Consider the following 24,535-nt stretch of genomic DNA (forward strand, 5'->3'; position numbering starts at 1 on the left):
GTTACTGGATCCATTGGAGGCAGCAGCTGGAGAGAAGCAGCGAGCAGCACAGCAGTAAACACACTCTGCAATAGAGAAGTACAAGGCTGTTAAGTAAGCTGCGTGAACATGTCTGGTGTGTTGTGACAGAGAATGGAATCTGTGCTGCAGCAATCTAAGCATGTTGGTTACTAAGGTCTCGATCCCCCTGACTTTGAATGTGTTATAGGTTACTAAGGTCTTGATCCCCCTGACTATGAATATGTTGGGTTACTAAGGTTTTGATCCCCCTGACTATGAATATGTTGGGTACTAAGGTTTTGATCCCCCAGGGAGAAGCTGGTCGCCAGCAGCGCTGTGCCGCTGTGACTCAATGTTTTCCAACCAGATTGCATGCCAGTTTCCAAGAGCACTTCAAGTTGAAAATAGCAAAACCACAAACACACAAGTGACATCAGTGACAGTGTCTCACACACACACACACACACACACACACACACACACACACACACACACTCTCTCTCTCTCTCACACACACACACACACACACACACACACACACACACACACACACACACACACACACACACACAGTGACAAGAGGCGGAATGAAGAAAAGCCTGATTGAAAATCTGATTCTGATCCAAGTTTCGACATGCACCCTTACCCCAAGGCTGTAACAGCAATAACTGCACTCTGATCTTCTACAGATGCTCCTTATCTGGATTGTTTCCTTCATTGCTTGCAGGTTAAGTAGCTGTGTTTACATTGATCTGAACGGCAGAAATGCAGTGGAGCCTGAGGTGGAGATGAAGTATGAAGTGTATGCTGAGCTGAACTGACAGCTGGTTCAGTGTGGAAAAGCACCTCACATGACAACAAAGACTATAGAACAATAATGCTATTGTTGTAGGAGAAATGTTTCGACATGTGTTTGTGTAATTACGTCACAGTAGGAGAACATATAAACCTAGAAGCTGGTAAGCATGTATGTAGTATGTTAAGAGAGGCAGCCAAAAGACGCCCAGATGTTCATGAAATAACCTTAGAAGTAAACATGCGCTAACAGATTTGAGCACTGTGCAGACAGATTTGTAGAAGTTGGACCTTGGCCTGTGTGCTATGGCACGGTCTAATCACGAGGATCAGATGGAGCAAGAGCGTAATAACAAGTGACAACTTAAAAATAAAGAAATCTGACAGTTAAGTAACGTCATCATCAGCGTCAGGCGTTGGTCTGAGTGAGTGGGGAACGAGATTACTTTCTCAATGAAAGACAGACGTTTCTGTCTCTCCTTGGCGTTTCAGTGACAGTCAGGGAGTCTCTCAGTCAGTGGGAGAGTGACACAATTACACAAACATAACGTTAGCTGCCATGCTAGCCTAGAGGCTAGTCCACAGTAGGCTACTCACCACTCACTGTACCGCTGTAGCCAGCGCTCCAGACAGCTCACATCGTGCAGCGGCGGGCTGTGTGGTTGTTATTAAAAAAAAGCTGGCGCGATTACAGCCTCCGTCCTTTTGGCTATGTAACGATAGTGATGAAGGCTAACGTCTATCTGACAGTTTTCATATCAGCTACAAGATGCCGCGACCGCGAGTCTCGTGTATGTAGCCCAGGTGTAGCCTGACAAGCCAACAAGAGTCCAAATGTGGCACGAGGCGGGGCGGGAGCTGGCGACGTCATGTGTGACGTAGCAGGGTAATGTTTGGGAAAAGATTGGAAAAGGGCTCGTGGCGACTTCAACCTCTGATGACATCTAGCGGCGATACGGAGAGCCTACATGCACATTGCACACCAATAAACTATCAATTAATGCAACAGAAGAAAACCGAAACTCAAAGTAGGCCAACAATCATCAAGAATTCTAATGCATCTCACCAACTATGCACAATCATATTTTTTTAGAAAGTAGCCTAATCTTTTATTGTTTAGTTTAGTTTATTTATTTAGCAATAAAATGCAAGTCAACGTTTCCATTAGATTTGTTTCCATTAGATGTAATCTCTCTCCTCATGTAATTTACCTCTTCTCTCTCCGCCTCTCCTCTTCCCATATCTCTCTCAGGATTGTTAAATCTAAAACAATTCCAACACCTACATCTCCCTGCCAGCCCAGTGACCTGCTGCCTGAAATCGGCCCTGCTGCTGCCCCCCTGTGACCTGCCTGCATCACTGCATGTGAACTGATGGCACACACACGCACACACAGTCCATGCACACCAGTGTTGGGGTTACTTTGTCAAGTAACTCAAGTTACAAATTGAGTAAGCACATAAATAAACATACAATCATTTCCTAATCAAACTGTCTGTTTTATGGAAAGAACCACTACAGATGAAAATAACAAAGGAAAATAATAACATTTAGAATTTTTGATTGTTTATTTTGGATGGTTCCGGGGCAGGGATGTCATTCTGCTGCTGCTGTTGTTTTGGTAAAAGTAATGCAAAAGTAGTGTAATAAGTAACAAGTTACTCTACACAGACAGTAATATTGTAAAGTAACTTATTACTTTCAAATGAAAGTAACTAGTAATATGTAGTATATTACATTTTGAAAATAACTTGCCCAACACTGACGCACACACAGCTCACCAATCAAGCAACAACGCTGAAAAGAGCCTAAATTAGGTCACACAGACACAAACATACAGTACACACAGATATGGACTTCAGACTTTTACCTATAGAGAATAGTGGATGTTCAAATGCTTTATCAAAAAGCATGTGTACTATATTTTAAATATAAAGAGAGACTTTTCTTGCAATATTGTCTTCTTCTAGTTCTGACTGGTCATTGTAAGTTCTTCAGGTAGAACAGTTAAAATTCTCAGTTGGGGGGGTCCTTTCTGTGACCCAGTTAACATTTGTTACCTATAGTACTGTATAGTTACAGTAGTATAGAAAAGGGGCTTAGGGCAATCTTTGACAGTGATGTCATCAGTGATGTCATAAGAGCAAAATCATCTTATGACATCACTGATTATGTCGTAGGCACTGATGTAAACCTAAGGGGCACCCACACATACCCCTGCGCATGTAAACAACAAGCAATACCATTTTGTGAGCAACACACACACCCATGTGCAGTGTTTCCCACAGGATTTTGAGAATTTGTGGTGGGGGACCGCAGACCCTAGGCGGTAAAATGCATGAATTTGGTGTACTTTGAGAAAGCTTAAGAGCAAAATTAAAAGGCTAGATCTATGAAGAACATGTCATCATTACTGTGCTGTGGGTTTACAATGACAAACTAAATTTCTCCCTATAGGTCAGGGATACTCAACCTTCTTTGCCACTTTCGTGAAATGATAGAAGGCGAGGGGCCAGTTAATAAACAAACAATATACATTTTTCTGCAGCGGATTGTAGGTTTTTGGGGTGTCAGCCGGAGTTTAGGCTGACAGTGTTGTGCACACCGGATAGTTAGTTAGGTTAAGTTAGTTGGGTTAAGTACATATGTACATAAGTGCCTGGGTAGCGAGCAGATGGCGGTATTTGACAATTTAGCAGCTAAATCATAGATTATTGAAAGATATTCCATATTCCAGACTGAAATGCTATAACAGAAGTATTGGCCAGAATGACATGAACATTTATTGGACACTTATTCAGCGGATATCTTGCATGTTGCGTTCAGGTGCACTGTAAAAAAAAAAAAAAATTTTTTTTTTTTTTGGTCAACATCTTATTGTGGCGGTCCAAATATTATTGTGGCGGCCCGCCACAAATTCCTTTATGTATGGGAAACACTGATGTGCGCCAATAGAGCGGCCGAGGCCACACAACAGCCGAGCTGCGGGCAAGGCCACGCAGCGGTCGAGCCTAGGAATCGAGTGCGCGTAGCGCGCGAGATGCCTACTTGTCATAAATTGCTATTGAAAAGTTGAATCAGGCATTGACCACTGAAATTGTGATATAGTAAATTATAAGTTAGATAATCAGTCTAAATAATTTTTGCAAAATTGACTTGCCTTGGTGTCATGCACAAAGTAGATTGTGGTTAAAAATTTATTTTAATGACTAAGACTCAACCTAAGTGTATGTTAACGAACTTCAACTGTACACGCATACCCTTGCTAGCAGAAAACAGCTAGAATCACCTGTCATGTTTTTTTTTATTGTGACTATTATGGATGTGGAGGGGGGGGGGACATATTACAGCTATGTGATTAAAACACCCCCCCACACCCCCCCCCCACACACACACACACAGATGTTTGATCAATTTTGATAACAATGTCGATAAAGATTGGTTACATCAGTTTGACTCTTGGACTTTGGCTCAGTGGTGTGATGCATTTTAAGTCTTTGCACATCTAAACAGAAAAGGAGTGATCACATGACCTGGCCACTTCGCTACGACTTTAAAAGCAAACTGTTATCCAGAGGAGGTCCCAGATAATGCTGTTGATCTGGACTACGATAAATGAAGAGAAATAAGGAAGAACAACAAATCCCATGTGTCGGTGTAGTCTGTATGATGGATAATAGAATGCAGCACAGCTCAGATTAGTGTGAGGCCATTGGCTAGCCTCACACAAATAGACCAACATGGCCAATTATATCACTGCTGACTAATCCTCTTATCCAAAGAAAATCCAAGCCATGAATGCCAACACCCTATTATTCTTTTATTAATATGCAACTTCTTGTCAATATATCATAGTTTCTATTTGCACTTTATACACTGAAGTCAAGGCATTTGGCTAAAAAAAGAAAGGACAGGGAAAATTTAGAAAGAATGTTTTCCTGCTGTGGTCATTTAAATAACATCCTGTACATTAGATAGATTGGTAAAGAGGAGATGGGAAGAGACTAAAGCAGTGACACCCAACCAGACACTTCCAGGGAATCTGGTGAAGTCACTTCATTAGTGGGCCCTCAGGACCAGTATATCCCCTTCATAAGCACCGATGTCAATCCCAGATCCTGTCCATTTGCTTGAGCGTCCCTGTGGCATTATTGACTAGGTGAGGTTCACACCTTTGCAGTGGAGCGATCACAAACAGCTTCATGTCAAACACAGTTTGTTACACAACTTATCAACCATTCTTACAGATCACTCTGATCTAAACCACACTGATGTCCGTGACTGGGTTATACCAGGAAAATCCCCCCCTTCAGGTGACTGTAGTGCCAGCTGGTCCCCCGTGCCTTCACGACGCAGATGAGCTGGACCACAGAAAGTGTCTTTGCATTGTGTCACAGTCCTGTAAGTGTACCCATTTGGCAAATAAACCTCGAAACGCAAAAAAAGACGTTAACAGAATTAAAAAATGTTTCACAACATAACTGAATGACGGTGGGCGAGGAATCGATAAGCAGCAGGAGGTTGTCCCGCTCTTCGATAAAAAGAACTAAGAAGAAAAGAGATTTAAGAACAAAACTCCAATTTGCTCCAATTTTGATGTTCCGTCTTCTTTGCAACAACCAATGGATGACATGATGAAAAAGCAGGGGGAACGAAAGGAAAGGAAAACAAAGTTTGCAGAATCAAACCATTAAATAACCATTTTTTGATTAAATGTTTATGATTAATTGGTCAAAAGGAACACTACAGAGTTGTGTTGGGATTTGGACAGAGTTCGACAACATTACTCTCCAGAGCAATTTGTCAAATTGAGATCAATAGGGTTCCTCTCTATGGCTTGGGAATAACAGACACGCCTACATCTGCCTGGATCCCGAGTCTCCAACAAACCGTCATTTTGACAGACAAGCCTGTCCTACAAACCGGCTCCGTTTAGTCCAGCTCAAACTCCTCCCCTTGTTCAATGTGCTTTGCCCCTCCGCTCAGCCGCTCCTCGTTGCTTTTAGGCGAAGAAGACGACAAAGACGATGAAGAAGACGATGAGGACAAGGAAGATCTTGATCATCAGCCAGCGGTTGGAGGAGACCGACTGGAAGTATTTGAGGATCTCTGAGTGGGCCGCCTCCACGTTCAGCTGGGTGTCCTCCACGTTGGCATCGATCCTGCGGGACGCACACAGCAAACAGCAGTTCAATGAAACGGGACCAATTTATCTATTACAGCTCATCACATTTCTTTCAAATAAATGTATAAAAATATCTCTCACAAATTTTCTCAAATGTCTATTTTTATACAGGGTACCCCCACGGTTCTCCAAGTTAAATTTTTAAGACGCATGTTGCTGGACAGACAGCGGAGTTCTGCAGCCGGACCCCCCTTGAGAACCGTGTGGATAAGTCAGTTAGTAGACTGTCACAACTTAACTCAAAGCTAACATTAGCAACAAGGCTAACGTAGCCTTATCAAAAGGCTTGGTCACAAAAAAAGGCTCCTTTGAGACAGATAAGTAAAGCTAGCGTTACCTGCTTGCATGTTAAAAAAAAAAAAAGGCCAAAGCTGCAGTCAGGCGGATTACCAGATACAGCTGATGGTTTCCAGCCCAAAGACTGTTCAAAAACTGCCCAAGCAAAGCTCATTTCTCCCCAGAACAGATCTGGGTGATCTCTCTCACCTTGACCCCTCCTCAGCCTGGGTGATCTCTCTCACCTTGACCCCTCCTCAGTCTGGGTGATCTCTCACCTTGACCCCTCCTCAGTCTGGGTGATCTCTCTCACCTTGACCCCTCCTCAGCCTGGGTGATCTCTCTACCCTTGACCCTGCCTTCCTCAGCCTGGGTGATCTCTCTCACCTTGACCCCTCCTCAGCCTGGGTGATCTCTCTACCCTTGACCCTGCCTTCCTCAGCCTGGGTGATCTCTCTCACCTTGACCCTGCCTCCCTCAGCCTGGGTGATCTCTCTCACCTTGACCCTGCCTTCCTCAGCCTGGGTGATCTCTCTCACCTTGACCCCTCCTCAGCCTGGGTGATCTCTCTCACCTTGACCCTGCCTTCCTCAGCCTGGGTGATCTCTCTACCCTTGACCCTGCCTTCCTCAGTCTGGGTGATCTCTCACCTTGACCCTGCCTTCCTCAGCCTGGGTGATCTCTCTACCCTTGACCCTGCCTCCCTCAGTCTGGGTGATCTCTCACCTTGACCCTGCCTTCCTCAGCCTGGGTGATCTCTCTCACCTTGACCCTGCCTTCCTCAGCCTGGGTGATCTCTCTCACCTTGACCCTGCCTTCCTCAGCCTGGGTGATCTCTCACCTTGACCCTGCCTCCCTCAGTCTGGGTGATCTCTCTACCCTTGACCCTGCCTTCCTCAGCCTGGGTGATCTCTCTCACCTTGACCCTGCCTTCCTCAGCCTGGGTGATCTCTCTCACCTTGACCCTGCCTTCCTCAGCCTGGGTGATCTCTCTACCCTTGACCCTGCCTTCCTCAGCCTGGGTGATCTCTCTCACCTTGACCCTGCCTTCCTCAGCCTGGGTGATCTCTCTCACCTTGACCCTGCCTTCCTCAGCCTGGGTGATCTCTCTCACCTTGACCCTGCCTTCCTCAGCCTGGGTGATCTCTCTACCCTTGACCCTGCCTTCCTCAGCCTGGGTGATCTCTCTCACCTTGACCCCTCCTCAGCCTGGGTGATCTCTCTACCCTTGACCCTGCCTTCCTCAGCCTGGGTGATCTCTCTCACCTTGACCCTGCCTTCCTCAGCCTGGGTGATCTCTCTACCCTTGACCCTGCCTTCCTCAGCCTGGGTGATCTCTCTCACCTTGACCCTGCCTTCCTCAGCCTGGGTGATCTCTCTCACCTTGACCCTGCCTTCCTCAGCCTGGGTGATCTCTCTCACCTTGACCCTGCCTTCCTCAGCCTGGGTGATCTCTCTCACCTTGACCCTGCCTTCCTCAGCCTGGGTGATCTCTCTACCCTTGACCCTGCCTTCCTCAGCCTGGGTGATCTCTCTCACCTTGACCCTGCCTTCCTCAGCCTGGGTGATCTCTCTCACCTTGACCCTGCCTTCCTCAGCCTGGGTGATCTCTCTACCCTTGACCCTGCCTCCCTCTCACCTTTGGATGGTCTCCTCTTGCTCCTTGACCATGTGTGCCAGCTGTTGGAATATAGAGCCCAGTTCCACGATGGTGCTCTCGATGTTCTGCATGGTGTCTGCGCGGCTCTGGATGTACGAGTCCTGTAACGGCACGACCAGGAAGAATGTGCATGTTAGATGTTTCACGCCTGGTCACCATTCCCAAAAGGATGCATAATCCCCTCATCTCACTTAGACAGACATTAGCAAACAGTCTACCTGCTCGTCGATAAGCTGGAGTTGCAAGGGGTTGGATGGGGAGTCCATGTCGATGGCCGTATGGTCCCCCATACTCCTGGACTCGTCCTGCATCAAGACTGAGCTCTCTGGGAGGGGGAGGACAGACAAACAAACACACATGTGCAACAATATCAGGTCAAAATCCTCAACGGTAGAGGGGAAAAACAGAAAGTACAGCGGGCACACACAGCAGCTAGTTATACCCGCTGGGAGAGTCAAACATTCCAGGGAAATACCTTTCAAATTTGAGGATGTATAGCCCTGGTACTCGCGAGCTGCATGCGGCTCCTGGGCCCCTTTTTTGCGGCTCCCTAAAATGTTTTTTAATTTTTGCATTATAGATGACCAAATACAGTAAGAATCAATCACATGGATTTTGAGCAGTCCCTATTTATGGCAACAGCTGATCATTTAAAAAGTATAGGCCTGCATAGGAAGCGTAGCAGCTCCCTGTGCTCATAAAATTACTGGGTCTCTGGTAATTAGAACGGGAGCCAGAGTTGTCGAATATTGCTTCATTAAGCCAAAACCAAAAAGCAGTAAGGGTGTGTTCACACTATGACACTGTCTAACTGCCAGCTCCATTTTCATATGAAACAAGATGGAGAGCAGAGAACGTTTTGGAAAAAGCACTTTGCCTGGCTTCTTTTAGGCAGAGAAAGCTGAGAAAGGTTCAACTTTTCAAAAGGAGCGTACATGAAGAGGAGGCGGGGTTTCATGCTATGTGGCGGTTGATAGTTTACTACAACAACCAGGGTGAAAACAGGAAGTAGCGGTGGAAAAGTGGGTTGTTAGTTGTGACTCTGATGGGAGCAGATTAGGGTTTCTGGTAAGTTTGTCAGAGTTGTACAGAATCTAAGTTTGTGCTGCTGCACAAGCCACTTTGCTTAATTAGGACAAAATGCAGCTGAGGTAGTGTTTTTTTTTTTTACGACCAAAAGGAAAAAAATAATAGTGTGAACATGCCCTTAGGCGTTTGCCTGTTGGTAGCACAATGCAGATGATATTACTATGAGACCCTCGTGAAAATCATAGTGAGCTACAAGCAGGAAGCTGAGTGTGAAAGTACTTACTAAAGTTGTTGGCCATGAGAGGAGAGGAGGAGACCGGAGGCTGGGAGAACTGCTCTCTCCTGCTGCGCTGCTGCTTCAGGTTCTACACACACACACACACACACACACACACACACACACACACACACACACACACACGTCGGCGGTGAGCACGACTACCCTCTTCCCAATCCAAAACCCTTTTCCTCCATGTTCTGTCTTCAGTAAGGAGGAATGAATAATGGTGGCAAAACAAACACATCTTACCTCTGTTCGGACTTCCAGGACTGACTTGAAGTCATTGGACATTGAAGCCAGTTTGGACTGTGAACAACAACAGATACAGCCAATTGAAACCAAATTCAACTTCGATTGTATACACTTGCATGTGCATTGTTGTGTAATCAGGTTTTCTGTACACCTTTCCTAATGAAATTCTAAACATTTCAAATGACATACATAATAGCACGAGTATTTGTTAGTATAAATGTCAAATGAGACAATAGCATAATAGCACCAGTATTTGTTAGTATCTCTACTAATTCCAGGAATCTCTGTCTGTGTCCTTCGCATATCTCAAGAACTTTTGTCCGATCTACTTCACACTTGGCGGGTGTGTTGCTGGGGACCCGAGGACTCTGTTGCGAGTTAAATACGTTAACAATAAAAAATTGTTATTAAGCAGAACTGACACCAAAACCACACTAAATGAATAGCTATACAGTGCAATGTCGATTTGGTGTAATTTGGACACGTCCAATATTAATAAACTTGGACCAAACAAGCAATCTGCGCAGCAGCGGGCGAACAGGCACTGCACTAGTTCTGTTAAAATGTTGAATGTTTTCTTAGACAAACGATTGTATGTACAAGGTCAAGTTGTTTTGACCTATTACAAGAGCTTTTACTTGGGACTTATGTATGAGAAAAATGTGCTATTTGGCTTCTTCCATGACTGTTGCGAGTCAAAAGAATATTGATATCAATATGTTAACAATAAACAACGTTATTAAGCAAAACTATTAGTCTGGTCTTATTTAGGTTTGAACCAGATTTAAGATGGATTGAAGACAAAGATGAGCATATGTGCCTTGTGTTAATGCAGACAGACTAGACTGGATTCACTGTACCTGTAATGAGACGACAATGGTGTTGGAGTGGGTTTGGATATGTCGGCCACCCGGAGCCCCGCGGGACCTCACCAAGTCCTGCAGCTGGGCTATCTGTTTGTTTAGACTGTTGATGTCCTGCACACACAAACACAGATATGAAGCACAGGGTACATCGTTTTTAACATTCAGTGGACATTTGCTGATTGGAGATATCATCTCACTTGTTTAATGATGTATGTTAGCTCCTCAATCTCCACTGCCTTGTCGTCGAATAGGGATTTTCTTTTCGCCACTGAAACATCAAAACAACAGTACGCAGTATCAGCACACTGGACTCTCGCACACAGACCATCGACACAGACACAGAGCTTTTTAAATCACTTCCACTCCGAAACTGCTGTCAAGGGTCACTTACAAATGGTGAGCTTCTCCAGTTTGGCAAACGTATTGCTCAAGTCTTTTCCAATTCTCCTGCAAGATGACAGAACAACTTTTTTTTAGCGTTCTATGCACACATGATAAAAATTAGCTATGTTATACAGGTGCAACAAGTGTGCGTGCGGTTCACATGCAATAAAGAAACACGAACAAGGGGAATTATACTGTGGGAATACAAATTATATGAACTCCCAAAGTCAACAAAGAAGAACAAGCAAGTGTGTAAATATGTGTGAGTTGTTGAGAGAAGTGAGAAAACTGGCTCCATGGCACTCACTTGGCGAAAACGGTGAAGTCGCTGCGCTGCTTGAGGGCGCTGAGCGCTGGTTTACTGGGCTGGACTCCATTCTGCCATGGAAGACAAAGCAGTGTGAGAATTAGAGACACATTTAAAAGAAGTGACTGAGACCAAAATGTAAACACCTTGTAAATCAATTAGCGTTGGTGGGCCATCACAGCAAGACAAGAAGAATTGAAGTAAAGTCACAGAAACATTCCCCAGCTCAATTATACCCAAAATGTCCAGACAAGTAGGTCAACTGAACACAACAAAACAAAACAAAACAAAAGCAGGAATGGGGGTGTGGGGAACCAAAACCAAAACTAACTGACTTGACTGTTATCACTGCTACAAAGATTGAGAGTGAAAACACTGCATAGCTTATTTGGTAAAGTCATTTTTCACATGAATATTTACAGTCCTGGTGCAGTCTAAAGTCTTGGTTCTTTATCAAGAGGGGAATAGATACTACATTTAGTTTAGAGCACGAGTTCTCTAAGTGCGATGAGTTAGGTGATATGATGGTATTTGGTCTGATTCATGATAAGGTTTACTGTCTTTCAGAGGCTGTAGCGGTTTTAAAGCCAGAGTGAAAATACTGGTATCATATTAAACTAGATGACCTAAAGGCATCAATTTGTACCACACCCACATCATGCTAATTTGTCAGGAAGGTGGCTAAATAATGCTCCACAAAGTTAGGCTACATGTTGGCGAGGGAAAGAATATGTTCAAATGGGTTCTCTTTTAGACTAATGTTGGCAGGTGCGGTGTGTGTGTGTGTGTGTGTGTGTGTGTGTCAGTGTGTGTGTGTGTGTGTGTGTGTGTGTGTCAGTGTGTGTATGGTGTGTGTGTGTGTGTGTCAGTGTGTTTTAAAGCATCTGCAAATGTGGACAAATGAGACCCCCTAGCCCTCAGACTCTTTCAATCATGGTCTCGTCTCAAGACTTCACTAATGAAAGAGTCCTTCCATGACCTAGCCAAAATTCTTGAGGAAATCTGCGTCGGGCATTAAACTCACCTTATTTCCGCACTTTGAAGGCACAGGTAGGGTCGCATGGCATACACCAACAGGCAACCTTATTATATCGGAATCTTAGTTGCTCCAAAAAGTGAGCGGTTATTCTTTTAAAAGACAACGTTTGACGAGAATCGGCTAGTTGTCTGGAACCAGAGTCCAGACGCATGCGTACTGGCATCATTTCATATTTAGCCACAGTCCCCTGAACAGCAAAGATAGTCAGAAAGATGGCAGATGTGACACATTGCTCAAATTGCCAACAACCTTTCGAAAAAAAAGGGCAAAAAGGGTACAATCGGTGGAACAAAACATGCACTAGCCCAGAACCTCAATTTATTTTCCCCAGCAGAATCACCAAATGATGCCAATGCGCATGCGTCTGGACTCTGGTTGATTCTAGTCAAACTTTGTCTTTTAAAAGGATAACCGCTCACCTTTTGGAGCAAATAAAATTCCGACCCCCCTACCTGTGGCTTCAAAGTGCAGAAATAAGGTGAGTTTAGCCCGGCACAGAGATCGAAATAGTCCCCCCCCACACACACACAGCTTGACAGAAAACAGAAAATACATTTATCACATGATTGACATTTGGCATGACTTTTAGCCATGCCAAAGTCTGCCATAGTCTGATAGAATATAGACTATCATTTGTTTTGGAATTATTTGGTGTTTCATTGAGGCATCCTACACAGTACTACCCAAACATACCTGTCTGCCCTGGAGAGATTTACAGGCCGACTGGAACTCGAGGGTCCGGTCACGGCACGTCATCCTGCCGCCGGTAAGTCAGGAGCCCACAGCAGAAAAGCCCTGGGCTGGGTCGATGCACCGGGTCCTCGCTCTGTCAGATGGACAGATAGACCTGCTCCCGCGGTGTGGACAGACAGCTCTCACATCACACAGCTCACGACTCGTCCGTCAACATTGTTTACACACATTTCTGCGGCAACGTAAAAGAGACGCGTCAAATCAACATTTTGACTCGTTATCTTATTAATTGACTGACTGTTAGACTAGAGGTACTTGTTACACCAAAGGCAAACAGCCATAATAACCCCGGTCAACATTACAGCTCGCTAATACCAACATTGACGTACACGGCTAAGCCAACACAACTGAAAGATAAACACGAAAATGAATAGTTATACAGCCAAATTAACAAATATAGCTACAGTCTGGTTAAAAAAACGGCATTGGCTAACGCAGCGTTATATCGTGAAGTGTGATAGCGTTCTGTCTGTTTGTAGGCCGCTCAGCTGATTCTGGCCTCTGGATCACCACAAGCTAACAGTTAGCTACAGAAAGCTAACCCAGCTTTCATTTGCTCTCGACAATTTACCTGCGTAAACTTCGACCAAAACTAACCCCTTGTATTTGGACATATATAGCCATGCTTATCAGGTAAAATCGAACAACTCCAGCTTACCTCAATCGATATTACACAATATTTCATGAGCCCCTCGATGGTTCTAGCAAAAACTAGCCAGCCCAGAGAGTTAAAGTTCCGATCCGGGTCATTTCCGGCATTGACGTCATTGCCACGTCTACCTACAGTGAGTGAAAGTCCCTGTTGGTGTCAGATATTGCCGCCAGAGGGCGCCACGTCCATTGTTTACACTTGTTTATGATATAAAAGTCATTGGCTCTTTTCTTAAGTTATGGTATTATATTGTTTTGTATTGTGAAGCGTCTTTGAGCATTTGGAAAAGCGCTATATAAATCCGATGTATTATTATTATTATTATTGGTACATCCTGTATCAGCAAAAAGGATACAGTCTACAGTGTATCCCTTTGCTGCAGGTACTCTCCTCTCCTCACTCACTGGTGCCACGCAGCTCCTAGATGGATCCTAGATCTTCTGTCCTTCAGTAGCATAGCTGAGTGGTGAACTGATCATTAACCTTTACCAAATTGTCTTGCAAAGAAACTGTAGTCAGTAATAATAACAACAACATTTTAATTAAATGATAACTTCACCTGTGATGTAATTTCTGGTCTGGAAGTGACATACTGTACTTATTCTTGAGCATTTATTATATTAAAAATCACTCCAAACAGCCAATTTAGGTCATCTCATTCGCTTCATAAGTAAAATGCTGTTGGGGTTTGTCTTAGACCTCCCGGGCCAGGCAGAACCATCATGAGGGCCGGTTCTGGCCCCCGGGCCGCATAATGCTGATGTCTGCTTTAGTTGAATGTTTGAGCTTCACTGTGTAGAATGATGTGTGTGTGTGTAGAGTATGACACTAGAAGGTTGTTTTCACATTCATCTGCTGAAAGTGGAAAGTTTCTCTGTGCTCAATGCTCATTGAAAATCAAATCGAAAATTTAGGAGGCCTATGATGATTTGTGACATCACAAAATAGCTTGGAAGCCAATCCCTGTCCAATATTCAACTTACAAAAGTGTGATGTGGAAACTTGGCATCTCCAGTGCACATACAGAGAATGGACTTTACAGTGAAGTAGGATACATCTTGTGTCCATGCAGTTAAACTTTTGAGATTAACTATATTTGTATATCCCCATTGACTCAAAATCAAATTATTATTCAAATATGAATATTTTACATAGATCTTAAAACACGAGCGGGTCTTAAAGTTCAGGGAACACACCTGCTCATTGAGAGACAGAGAGGGAGAGAGGATCTGATTGGCTGCTGCTCCAGATTAGTCTCTCTGCTGGTATGGAATGAGAGAGGGAGAGAGGATGAGAGAGAGAGAGAGAGAGAGAGAGAGAGAGGGAGAGAGAGAGAGAGAGAGAGAGAGAGAGAGAGAGATAACAATCCAGGAGGCACTCTGATCTCCTGCTGCTCCTACTGGTACCCACATCCTCTGTCTGACATGAGCCTGCAGGCCCAGACCACAGCTATGCCCTCACCTATCTGCCACCTCTCATCTGTCCCTCACTTCTCCAAAGACATCCCCTCTACCCATAACACAGCCTCTATGGCATTATGGGGATTCAGTCTGTTTTGCTGAACACAATGATGCTTATTAGAATAGAATAGAATAGAATAGAATATATCTTTTTAGCCCTAGTATAATTTATCTTCCACATAAAGAGGCCACATGTGTGACTTGTTGACTTTGCAGATGTAGTTTCTCATGTAAATCTTTCATCGAGGGTCGTGTCCTTCGCCCGACTGAGACAGACGAGGCATCCATGTTTCGGTTGGAGATAACGCCGCTTGTTTGCTTTTGTACAAAAAAAAAGCTCTTTAGAATCACAAGGGAAAGTCACAACACTCACTTTCCTGTCCGTTTGACAGAGACCGGCCACGGTCAGCACACATGAACATACTACACTGCAGATATTGTACTTTAGTTCTCTGTCTGTCTCTCTTGCACAGACACAGACACACACACACACACATGCACACGCACACGCACACACACACACACACACACACACGCACGCACGCACGCACGCACGCACACACACACACACACACACACACACGCACACGCACGCACACACACACACACACACACAGATACCATCTGACAACATACGCTTGCGGGCCAGATAGCGTCCAGTACCTGCTTCAACACAGCTGCTGCTACAAAAAGGCAAGGGAGGAAAACACGGCTCACTGGCAAAACACAACTCCACACAGCAGAGCGAGCAAGGTGGAAAAATACAGGAAGTCCTGCTTCACTGATGGAAGTGCAGAGAATGAGAGAGAGAGAGAGAGAGAGAGAGAGAGGAACAAGCTACCAGTCGAACATACAGGCAGAAGGATGGAAACAAGTCAAATTCATATATGTATTCATATACGGACAGACAGAGAAATAGCCAAAATAAAAGAGTCTTGTCAAGGTGTAAGTAGGTCTGTCAGTACTTAGTATGAGAGCCAGGCTTTTGGAAACACATTTAGCAAAAAGGCATCCTTTCTGTAATGCATGACTCATTCTCTCTCTCCATCTCCATCCAGGCTGGCTCGCCCTCCTCTGACGTCTCCCTAATCTTGCAGCTATATTTAGGCCTAGTAGTGGCAGAATGCCCTCTATAGGTTGGCAGCAGCCTTCAGCTCCTCTCCTCTCCTCTCCTCCTCTTGGGATACAGAGCAACATCATTCTCGCACAGGAAGGAGAAGCAAAGAGTGTGAAGAAACAGAATTATTTAAATAATTGCTAATAGATGCATGTCATCACTACAGTATCAATCATAGTGTCACATACATATAATATCAGTGTATACACAGCAGGCCTTCATTATCAGTGTAAAGTCTTAAGTCTGTGCTGCTTTGTGAAAAAGTAGTAAGAGGATTTATAAAGACTGCATATCGAATTGCATCATCATCATCATCATCACCTGACTCCAACTACCCACCTGGACCCCTGGGGGTCCCCGGACCGCACTTTGAGAACCACTGCCCTAGCCCCTAACCCTATAACCTTAACCATCACAACTAAATGCCTAACCTTAACCTAAACCCAATTCCTAACCCTTAAAACCTTAACCTTCAAACAGCCCTTTGGAGGTGTGTGAGAAAGTGAGGACCGGCCAAAATGTCCTCTCACTTTCCTAAAATGTCCTCACTTCCCAGGTATAAAACTCAAATTGGTCCTCACTAAGATAGCTATACAAGCACAGACACACACACACAAGCGCACACGCACCTGCGCCGGCTGCACACTCCGTACTGGACGAGCTCTTGACTCAGCAGAACAGACGAGAGGAGGAGAGGAGACAATGTTGTGTCTCATAACATCACGTCACTCGCACACGCACTCGTCTGTCCCAGGGTGGCGCTCTAATCAAAATGCCTGTTTACCTTTCATTAGAGTCAAATGAGAAATAAAAAAAACAGAGAGAGGGGGGGGGGGGGTGGAGGAAAAGAGGGGAGGAGGACGACATCAAAGGGGCGCAAAGCATCCGAGAAGAGATAAATGAGAGTTTTATACGAAAAATAACACATTTCCTTTAATAACATCTGTAACATCACGGTTGTGTCCTGGTATGATTCCCGATATCTTTGACGGTGCAGTATACACGTTCATGTGGACAATGGCTCCATTAATTGGCTTTTATACAGGATACACTAATATAACATGAGACTGCATTGTTTTACACGTACATCATATAGGGCACAAATGGTGTAGCAGCAAAAAAAAGAGTGTAGTCCTTGTCTTCATACACAGGCTAGAGTAGTACAAGGTGTTTGCAGAGAAGAGAGTTGTGGCAGAGTAGTCTACAGCTGGAATGAAGTTACAAATACATTTCGAAATGTATAGGCACTACGTCATACACAAGATCATGGCTGGATATGAGAGATTATAAAAGGTTATGTAGCCTACTTTAGTAAGGGGTCTCTATCAGCTACTAAGACACTCGAGGCTAGGATAGGGCTACTTTTGTGCAGCTACAAAGCACATTGTTATTAGATACTGACACAGGATAAGGACATTTGGATATTATTGATATGTCCAAAGCCACACAAAGAGTTGTGACTTTGAAATCACCGGACACAAATGTGCTGTCGATACAGCTCAAACCAGCAAGCACTATTTGACTGTGCTTGTTTTGCATTATAATTTAGTGTCTGATCTCTCAGCGTCACAACTCTTTCAGATGGAATGTTTTCCATGTGTCATACGTGTGACACTGAGCTCTGCGATGTGAGTTCATTTGACCATGGAGGCCGTGGTTTCCCAAAACATTCTCAGCCAAAACACGTCTTTGCTTAATTGCTTTCACACAATTATGCAGGCCTATATATTATTATTATTAAAAAAATGACGACTGGTTGGTTTATTTATAAATGTGAATACAGACCATCCTTTGTATGAGGATAACAAGAGGAACCAATTAAAAAATCTAAGAACCTTAATCATTAGATTCATAGGCTACAACGGCTTTGGGAAACCAGCTCCTGTTCCAGACTAACACACAGTGTCCGGTCTGTACTCAGTTCACCCCCAATCTGTCCCAATGGCATGTACACACTTCAGAAAAGTCCTATAGGTTCCTCTAAACTCAGCTAGAAGAGTCAAGTCTCCACACTGGAGATGGGCTTATTGCTAAATGTAAATAAAAAAACTTTATCATCTTTCGAGAAAAAACAAAAACAAAAAAACAGGGACGGTAACAACAATGTTCTAATACTTGGTCATTAGTGTGTTATAATACAGAGGTAGTGATTGAAGCATTGATTGATAAAGTTAGGAGGACAGACATGGAACAATGAAGCGTGGGAAATATAATCTCATAATCTCTCTCAATAGAGCTTAAGTACAAAGCCTATCATACTAGCCACTGAAACAAAGGTCTTGAGCGCGGAGCTGTCATCCAGCTACGTATTCAGAATATGGACTGCACACTCCCTCTTCTTTCCTTCCTTTAATTAGCAGGATGGTATCACTCATTATGGCCTGTGAAGCATGGAGTCTCACATTATATTTGGCCCATTGTTTACCATGGAAAATGACGCTAGGGAAAAGGACACAGGGTCTGAATAGGTGTCAAAAAGGGTTCAACTACTAGACCGTATTCACAGTGGCCATTTTGAACATTCAAGGTGGGAAACTCCCCAGAAGATTGGCATACGGTAACATCGCCTGGTACCCATTACTACAGGGAATGATCATCCGCCCTAAGACCCGGATGTTCCGCTGGTTTTTCTGCTTTGTCCCCATAGAAAGATGGTTTTATATGGTGTTAGTTCATTTTATTTGGTAGCTACATAGCTAGATAACGCAGATCACATTTATTTATGTTACTATGACGCCCTGTTTTCAGAGCAGAATTGTTTTTTTTGGGGGGCCGTTCCCGGCGGAACACCGCGCCGGATGACGTGGTGCTACGCTTTTGGCCCCAGACTAGGCATACGGTATATATATACCAGAGATGCTCACAAGTCATTTTCTGCAAGTCCAAGTCAAGTCTCAAGTCTTTGAGCTAGAGTCCAAGTCAAGTCTCAAGTCTCTTATGGATGAGCGTTCTATCATCTGCTGCATGCCATCCAGTCTGCTTAGAACACTGCATAGCTACAACTAAGGGTTTCAAAGCATGTAGGCTACTGTATTATCCGCACTCTATCTATTAGCATACAGCATCAGCATTTATTAGTTGACATTATTATTAGTAGACCTTTCCTTAATGTTAATACACACAAAAATAAAGATTGTTCACAAGTCCCAAATCTCAAGTCCAAGTCAAGTCTTTGAGGACAAGTCTCAAGTCACTGTGTGTGTGTGACTTAAGTGCAACTCAAGTCCAAGTCTCAAGTCCCCATCTCTGATATATACTAAGATTACTTCGACACATAAGTGAGGACTTATAGAGCAGTTATCAAACAGTTATCAAGTCAGCTGCAATTTTGGGAAGAGCAACCGCAACTGCTTGAAGTGAGCAGTTAGTTTGGAATGTTTTTCAGAGTGGAATCTGTGAATGATAAATATTTGTCTGATTTCCCCCGCACTCCGAATGTTCAAAATGGCCGCCGTGTGAATAAGGTCAATGCCATTATGCGTTTCGTCTCCGCGTCAACAGAGGCTCTGGCTGCAGCTCGTCACGCTGACTGACAAGCTGTTCAACCCTCCTCGTCCTCCCTGACACAGTCGTAGTTCAACTCCCCACTCCCGGTCCAGAGCCAAGTGCGAGATTCAGCCGGAATATAAACAAGTTATGTTCCAAATGAATAACACTCTTTCCATCCCAGCTCTACCACACAACATAAACAGCCCTGTTTTCCTTTCACGGCACTGGGAACGGCTAGGACACCACTGCCCCCGCTGATTATTTCAATTACACATTATAATGTATATAGTCTCCCATTTTGTGGCCTGTGTGAGCCGTCTCTGTTGAAATTGTTTGGTTTGGATGCAGAGTGTGTACATAGCCGGCCACCCAGAGTGACTCTTTATGCGGACGGATTAGAGATGAACAAAAAAAATAAAAAATACAAAGGAACATTCTGCAATATAGAACAACTTTTCAATCAACTTGACAGAATTATAACAAAATATAAAACAGGCGCATAATACATTATTTAATGAAGACGTTGCAATAAACTGCAAATATAAACACCTGACATATATATTTGCACACTTGTTGCGGCATGAAGAAAAGCTTATGGATACCTGCATTCATTTCACATTGTGTGTGTGCTCAGTAAGTATGCATTTATGTCATGTGTGCCTGCTATAGCACAGAGAGTGAGTGAGAGAGTGAATGTGAATGTGTGTGTGTGTGTGTGTGTGTGTGTGTGTGTGTGTGTGTGTGTGAAGCGGTGGATGGCCGCCAGGCCTCATTATTGTCATTCTCCTCACTGCCCCGAAGAAGCAAACGGCTGCTTTCAATCGAGGAGCTGAGGAGAAGATGGAGACAAAAGACCCAAATTAAACAAACGCCGGAAAAAGCAGCTTGGAGAGCCAGCCCGTGGTCCTATACGCTCTGAATGAGAGAGGAGAACAGGCGCGGGGATAACCCATCTGGGCCTTTTCAGCGCCGGGACCACACAGATACACTCCGTCCGTCCCCGCACTCAGCTCAGCTATAGGTCCACCACACCCACAGGGGCACCAGCTCATGTGCACGGGCTATGTCCTATTGGTATGTGTGAGTGTCCAATCCATCTCCTTGTGCAGTTTCCCTGTGAAGATCAGGTCACAGATTCCAGTGAAGGTTCAATATATAGCATAACTCCATAAGAAAGGTCCTCTTCCATCTGGTTTCCACTGCTCTCTTGTAAAGATCAGAAGTTCAACTGCAGATCAAAAGCAGTTCTCGTTGACTGCAGATTCCACAGGTTCATTCATTCTGCATGAGCAGCAACTGCCACCCACTTCCACATCTCTCCAAGTCGACCCCTCGATCCCTCCAGTGTGTGTGACTTCTGAAGATACATGTACACGTGGACTGACAGGTTATGAGATGACAAGACTGCACACGTAAAACTATATTCAGGCTGGAATGCTTCACTTGTTGCTTGAGTCGAGTGGTGTTATGGGTTCTCGAGGGCGCGTACCTCCAGAAATATTTCATTTGGTGTGAGGTACTGGATGTCCGAGTGTCTGTACGCTCCATGGCAGCGTCGCTGAGAGTGGCGGATGAGTCAGCGGAGGAGAGGTGGAGACAAGGAGCTGGAGGAGAAGAGGATGATGGATGCTTCACGGCCTCTCAGCATCACATCTGGACCCAAACACAAGAGAGAGAGGAAGGGTTCAATATACGATCATTAAGAGAGAGAGAGGAAGGGTTCAATATACGATCATTAAGAGAGAGAGAGGAAGGGTTCAATATAAGATCATTAAGAGAGAGGGGAAGGGTTCAATATAAGATCATTAAGAGAGAGAGAGGAAGGGTTCAATATAAGATCATTAAGAGAGAGAGAGGAAGGGTTCAATATACGATTATTAAGAGAGAGAGGAAGGGTTCTATATAAGATCATTAAGAGAGAGAGAGGAAGGGTTCAATATAAGATCATTAAGAGAGAGAGAGGAAGGGTTCAATATAAGATCATTAAGAGAGAGAGAGGAAGGGTTCAATATAAGATCATTAAGAGAGAGAGAGGAAGGGTTCAATATAAGATCATTAACTCATTGAGTGCCAGCCACTTCTGGAAAATGGATGCTCCCAGTGCCAGCCCTTTCAGAGCGTTTTCAGTGATAACTCAAGACCCATAGAATATTGTGTGATATTACTATGTAAACACCGAACACGCCCAAAGAACGATGAGACTCTCTTGTATCATCAGCAAAAAAAAGTTTATTGATATCATTTTCCGTTCTTTAGTTATCAGCCGGAGAAGATAGGTTGATTTCACCAGAAAAAACAGACGTTTCAAACTAGAAGCTGAGATAATGAGCCTTTTGTGAAATGAAGCATTTCAAGCACATCACTGACTCTGAAGCTAATATTTTCTGATGTAGTGACGTGGTGTAGTTGTGTGGTGCCCTGCGTGCCCCACCCCCCTCAACTGCAAACTCCTCCTCCGTGGGAGTGTCTCTGGTGGCTCTGCTCGAATCTCTGCTACCTGCGTCAGGCGACGAATCTCTTCCTGCTGGAGCTGGGATAAACTCATCCCCACACTAACACACAGCTTGCATGCTGGAGCTGGGAGAAACTCACCCCCACACTAACACACAGCCTGCATGCCAGAGCTGGGAGAAACTCATCCCCACACTAACACACAGACTAACGCACCCAGCGTCTATTTTCGGAGCGCTCCGCCATTTTTGTGCGCCGGCTCCCAGCGCGACACCGAAAAGCCAAACCGGACTGCTGAGAATGGTTTGGCTTTTCGGTGTCGGGTGTCTCCTTTTCTGGCGGCTAATCGTGTGGAGAAACTATGCAGCAGAGACAGAGGGGCTCAGTTGTGGGAGCGGATTGGCTGCTGTTCGCAGCTAACGTTGGCTCCAGCCAGAGCAATCTGTGCCGCTCTGGCTCCAGCATGCATCGGTTTCTCTTTCATCACGGCTTCTTTGCTGTTTTTCCTTGCCTTTCTCTGGTCTGGAGAGCGCTGTCGCCACCTAATGGGTCCGTAAAATAGCTTCTACACCTTCAAAATCCCCCATATTTTTACAGGAGATGCATCAGGCTTTGATCCACGTCCCACCGTCAAAAAACGCAATTGACGACTTTAGTCGTCATTGGCACTCTACGTTACTATTTGAATTGACGACTATAGTCGTCATTGGCACTCAATGAGTTAAGAGAAAGAGGAAGGGTTCAATATAAGATCATTAAGAGAGAGAGAGGAAGGGTTCAATATAAGATCATTAAGAGAGAGAGAGGAAGGGTTCAATATAAGATCATTAAGAGAGAGAAAGGAAGGGTTCAATATAAGATCAAGAGAGAGAGAGGAAGGGTTCAATATAAGATCAAGAGAGAGAGGAAGGCATCAATATAAGATCATTAAGAGAGAGAGGGGAAGGCATCAATATAAGATCATTAAGAGAGAGAGAGGAATCTTCAATATAAGATCAGTAAAAGATTGAGAGGAAAGCTTCAATATACAATCATTAAGAGAGAGAGAGGAAGGGTTCAATATAAGATCATTAAAAGAGAGAGAGGAAGGGTTCAATATAAGATCATTAAAAGAAAGCGAGGAAGGGTTCAATAGAAGATCATTTTGACTGATATAAGGTCTGCATGATACTTACACGTTAATTCAGCAAGATCATCTTCACAACAAATGAACACCACTTTTATGATTTTAGAAGCGTTTTCTGGCAATCACATTTACGCTTCAAAAATCATAAAAGTGTCATTCATTTGTGAAGATTATCTTGCTGAACAAAACGTGTAACTATCATAAACTTTTGTTTGGCACAGAGCTTATTTTCTGCAATAATCCAAAATCCAATGGAACAATCTCATTGGGTTTTTGTCGAGGGAACCCAGGGCGATTCTATTCTATTCTGATTCTAATATGTCATCCCTGCAACACTGTATAGTCTGAAGGGCTGATTCTAAAAAGTGAATTCCTCAGTGGATATGATTCATGATACATTTTGAATCACTGCACTGTCCCACAAGTCCAAGCAGCAGTTTGTCCTCTTTTTGCCTTGTGGACTGACCTGCAGCGGCGAGGGTTGAGGCTCCGGCCCTTCTGGCTGCAGCTCTCTGCGCTGATGGTGCAGCGGCACCGACACGTCGTCACCTCCAGCGCCAACTTCCTCCCTCTGCAGGGCTGACAGCGGGGCCCCAGAGAGGGAGACGAGGAGGGGGGAGGGGGAGGGGTCGGGACAGCGGGGCTTCTGGATGGAGGAAAAAACTAAATTAGCTGCAGAATCAGAATGAAAATCAGAATCGCCCGTAACACACAGTGTGTTGGCGATGCATCTGTGGTGACCCGGCCCGTACCACACAGCGTGTAGGTGATGCATCTGTGGTGACTGAGACTGTTAGTAACTGGCCCGTACCACACAGCGTGTGGGCGATGCGTCTGTGGTGACCCAACCCGTACCACACAGCGTGTGGGCGATGCATCTGTCGTGACCCAGCCCGTACCACACAGCGTGTGGGCGATGCGTCCGTGGTGACCCGACCCGTACCACACAGCGTGTAGGTGATGCGTCTGTGGTGACTGAGACTGTAACTGGCCCGTACCACACAGCGTGTGGGCGATGCATCTGTCGTGACCCAGCCCGTACCACACAGCGTGTGGGCGATGCGTCCGTGGTGACCCGACCCGTACCACACAGCGTGTAGGTGATGCGTCTGTGGTGACTGAGACTGTAACTGGCCCGTACCACACAGCGTGTGGGCGATGCGTCTGTCGTGAACCAGCCCATACCACACAGTGTGTGGGAGCGATGCATCTGTCGTGACCCAGCCCGTACCACACAGCGTGTGGGCGATGTGTCTGTGGTGACCCAGCCCGTACCACACAGCGTGTGGGCGATGTGTCTGTGGTGACCCAACCCGTACCACACAGCGTGTGGGCGATGCATCTGTCGTGACCCAGCCCATACCACACAGCGTGTGGGCGATGTGTCTGTGGTGACCCAGCCCGTACCACACAG

General features: G+C 44.8%; 2 protein-coding genes across 4 annotated transcripts in view; both read right to left on the reverse strand.

The window, feature by feature from the left end:
- Nucleotides 1-4,227: 4,227 nt before the first annotated feature.
- Nucleotides 4,228-13,582, reverse strand: stx5a (syntaxin 5A). Of its 3 annotated transcripts, none has more exons than XM_083652145.1 (12): nt 13,485-13,582; nt 12,767-12,998; nt 11,035-11,105; nt 10,735-10,790; nt 10,541-10,611; nt 10,338-10,454; nt 9,475-9,531; nt 9,229-9,310; nt 8,392-8,466; nt 8,135-8,241; nt 7,896-8,017; nt 4,228-5,957 (listed from the first exon to the last, which is right to left on the reverse strand). In XM_083652145.1, the coding sequence occupies exons 2-12, from the start codon at nt 12,827-12,829 to the stop codon at nt 5,798-5,800; spliced, it is 981 nt and encodes a 326-aa protein (XP_083508271.1). In that variant the 5' UTR covers nt 12,830-12,998; nt 13,485-13,582; the 3' UTR covers nt 4,228-5,797. The 3 variants fall into 3 exon arrangements, with proteins under 3 accessions (XP_083508271.1, XP_083508272.1, XP_083508273.1); XM_083652146.1 differs by having other exon boundaries at nt 12,767-12,920; nt 13,485-13,542; XM_083652147.1 differs by lacking the exon at nt 8,392-8,466.
- A 7,489-nt stretch (nt 13,583-21,071) lies between these two features.
- Nucleotides 21,072-24,535, reverse strand: part of vegfba (vascular endothelial growth factor Ba) — a 20,594-nt gene continuing 17,130 nt past the window's right edge. Inside the window, exons 7-8 of the mRNA XM_083652153.1 lie at nt 23,588-23,767; nt 21,072-21,197 (exon numbers count right to left, since the gene is read on the reverse strand). Of these exons, the coding sequence (XP_083508279.1) occupies nt 21,176-21,197; nt 23,588-23,767 (202 nt within the window). The 3' untranslated portion in view covers nt 21,072-21,175. The remainder of the gene's footprint in view (nt 21,198-23,587; nt 23,768-24,535) is intronic.

This window comes from Poromitra crassiceps (assembly GCF_964638095.1).
Source record: "Poromitra crassiceps genome assembly, chromosome: 15".
Classification (NCBI taxonomy): Eukaryota; Metazoa; Chordata; class Actinopteri; order Beryciformes; family Melamphaidae; genus Poromitra; species Poromitra crassiceps.

Bases quoted from the DNA above. Each gene is read 5' to 3' on its own strand.
- stx5a (XM_083652145.1), bottom strand. From the start codon at position 12,829: ATGACGTGCCGTGACCGGACCCTCGAGTTCCAGTCGGCCTGTAAATCT. The intron at 10,455-10,540 runs GTGAGATGATAT...TTGTGTGTGCAG, and splicing joins TAACATACATCATTAAACAA to GACATCAACAGTCTAAACAA. The intron at 5,958-7,895 runs GTGAGAGGGAGG...TGCGTCCCGCAG, and splicing joins CAAGAGGAGACCATCCAAAG to GATCGATGCCAACGTGGAGG.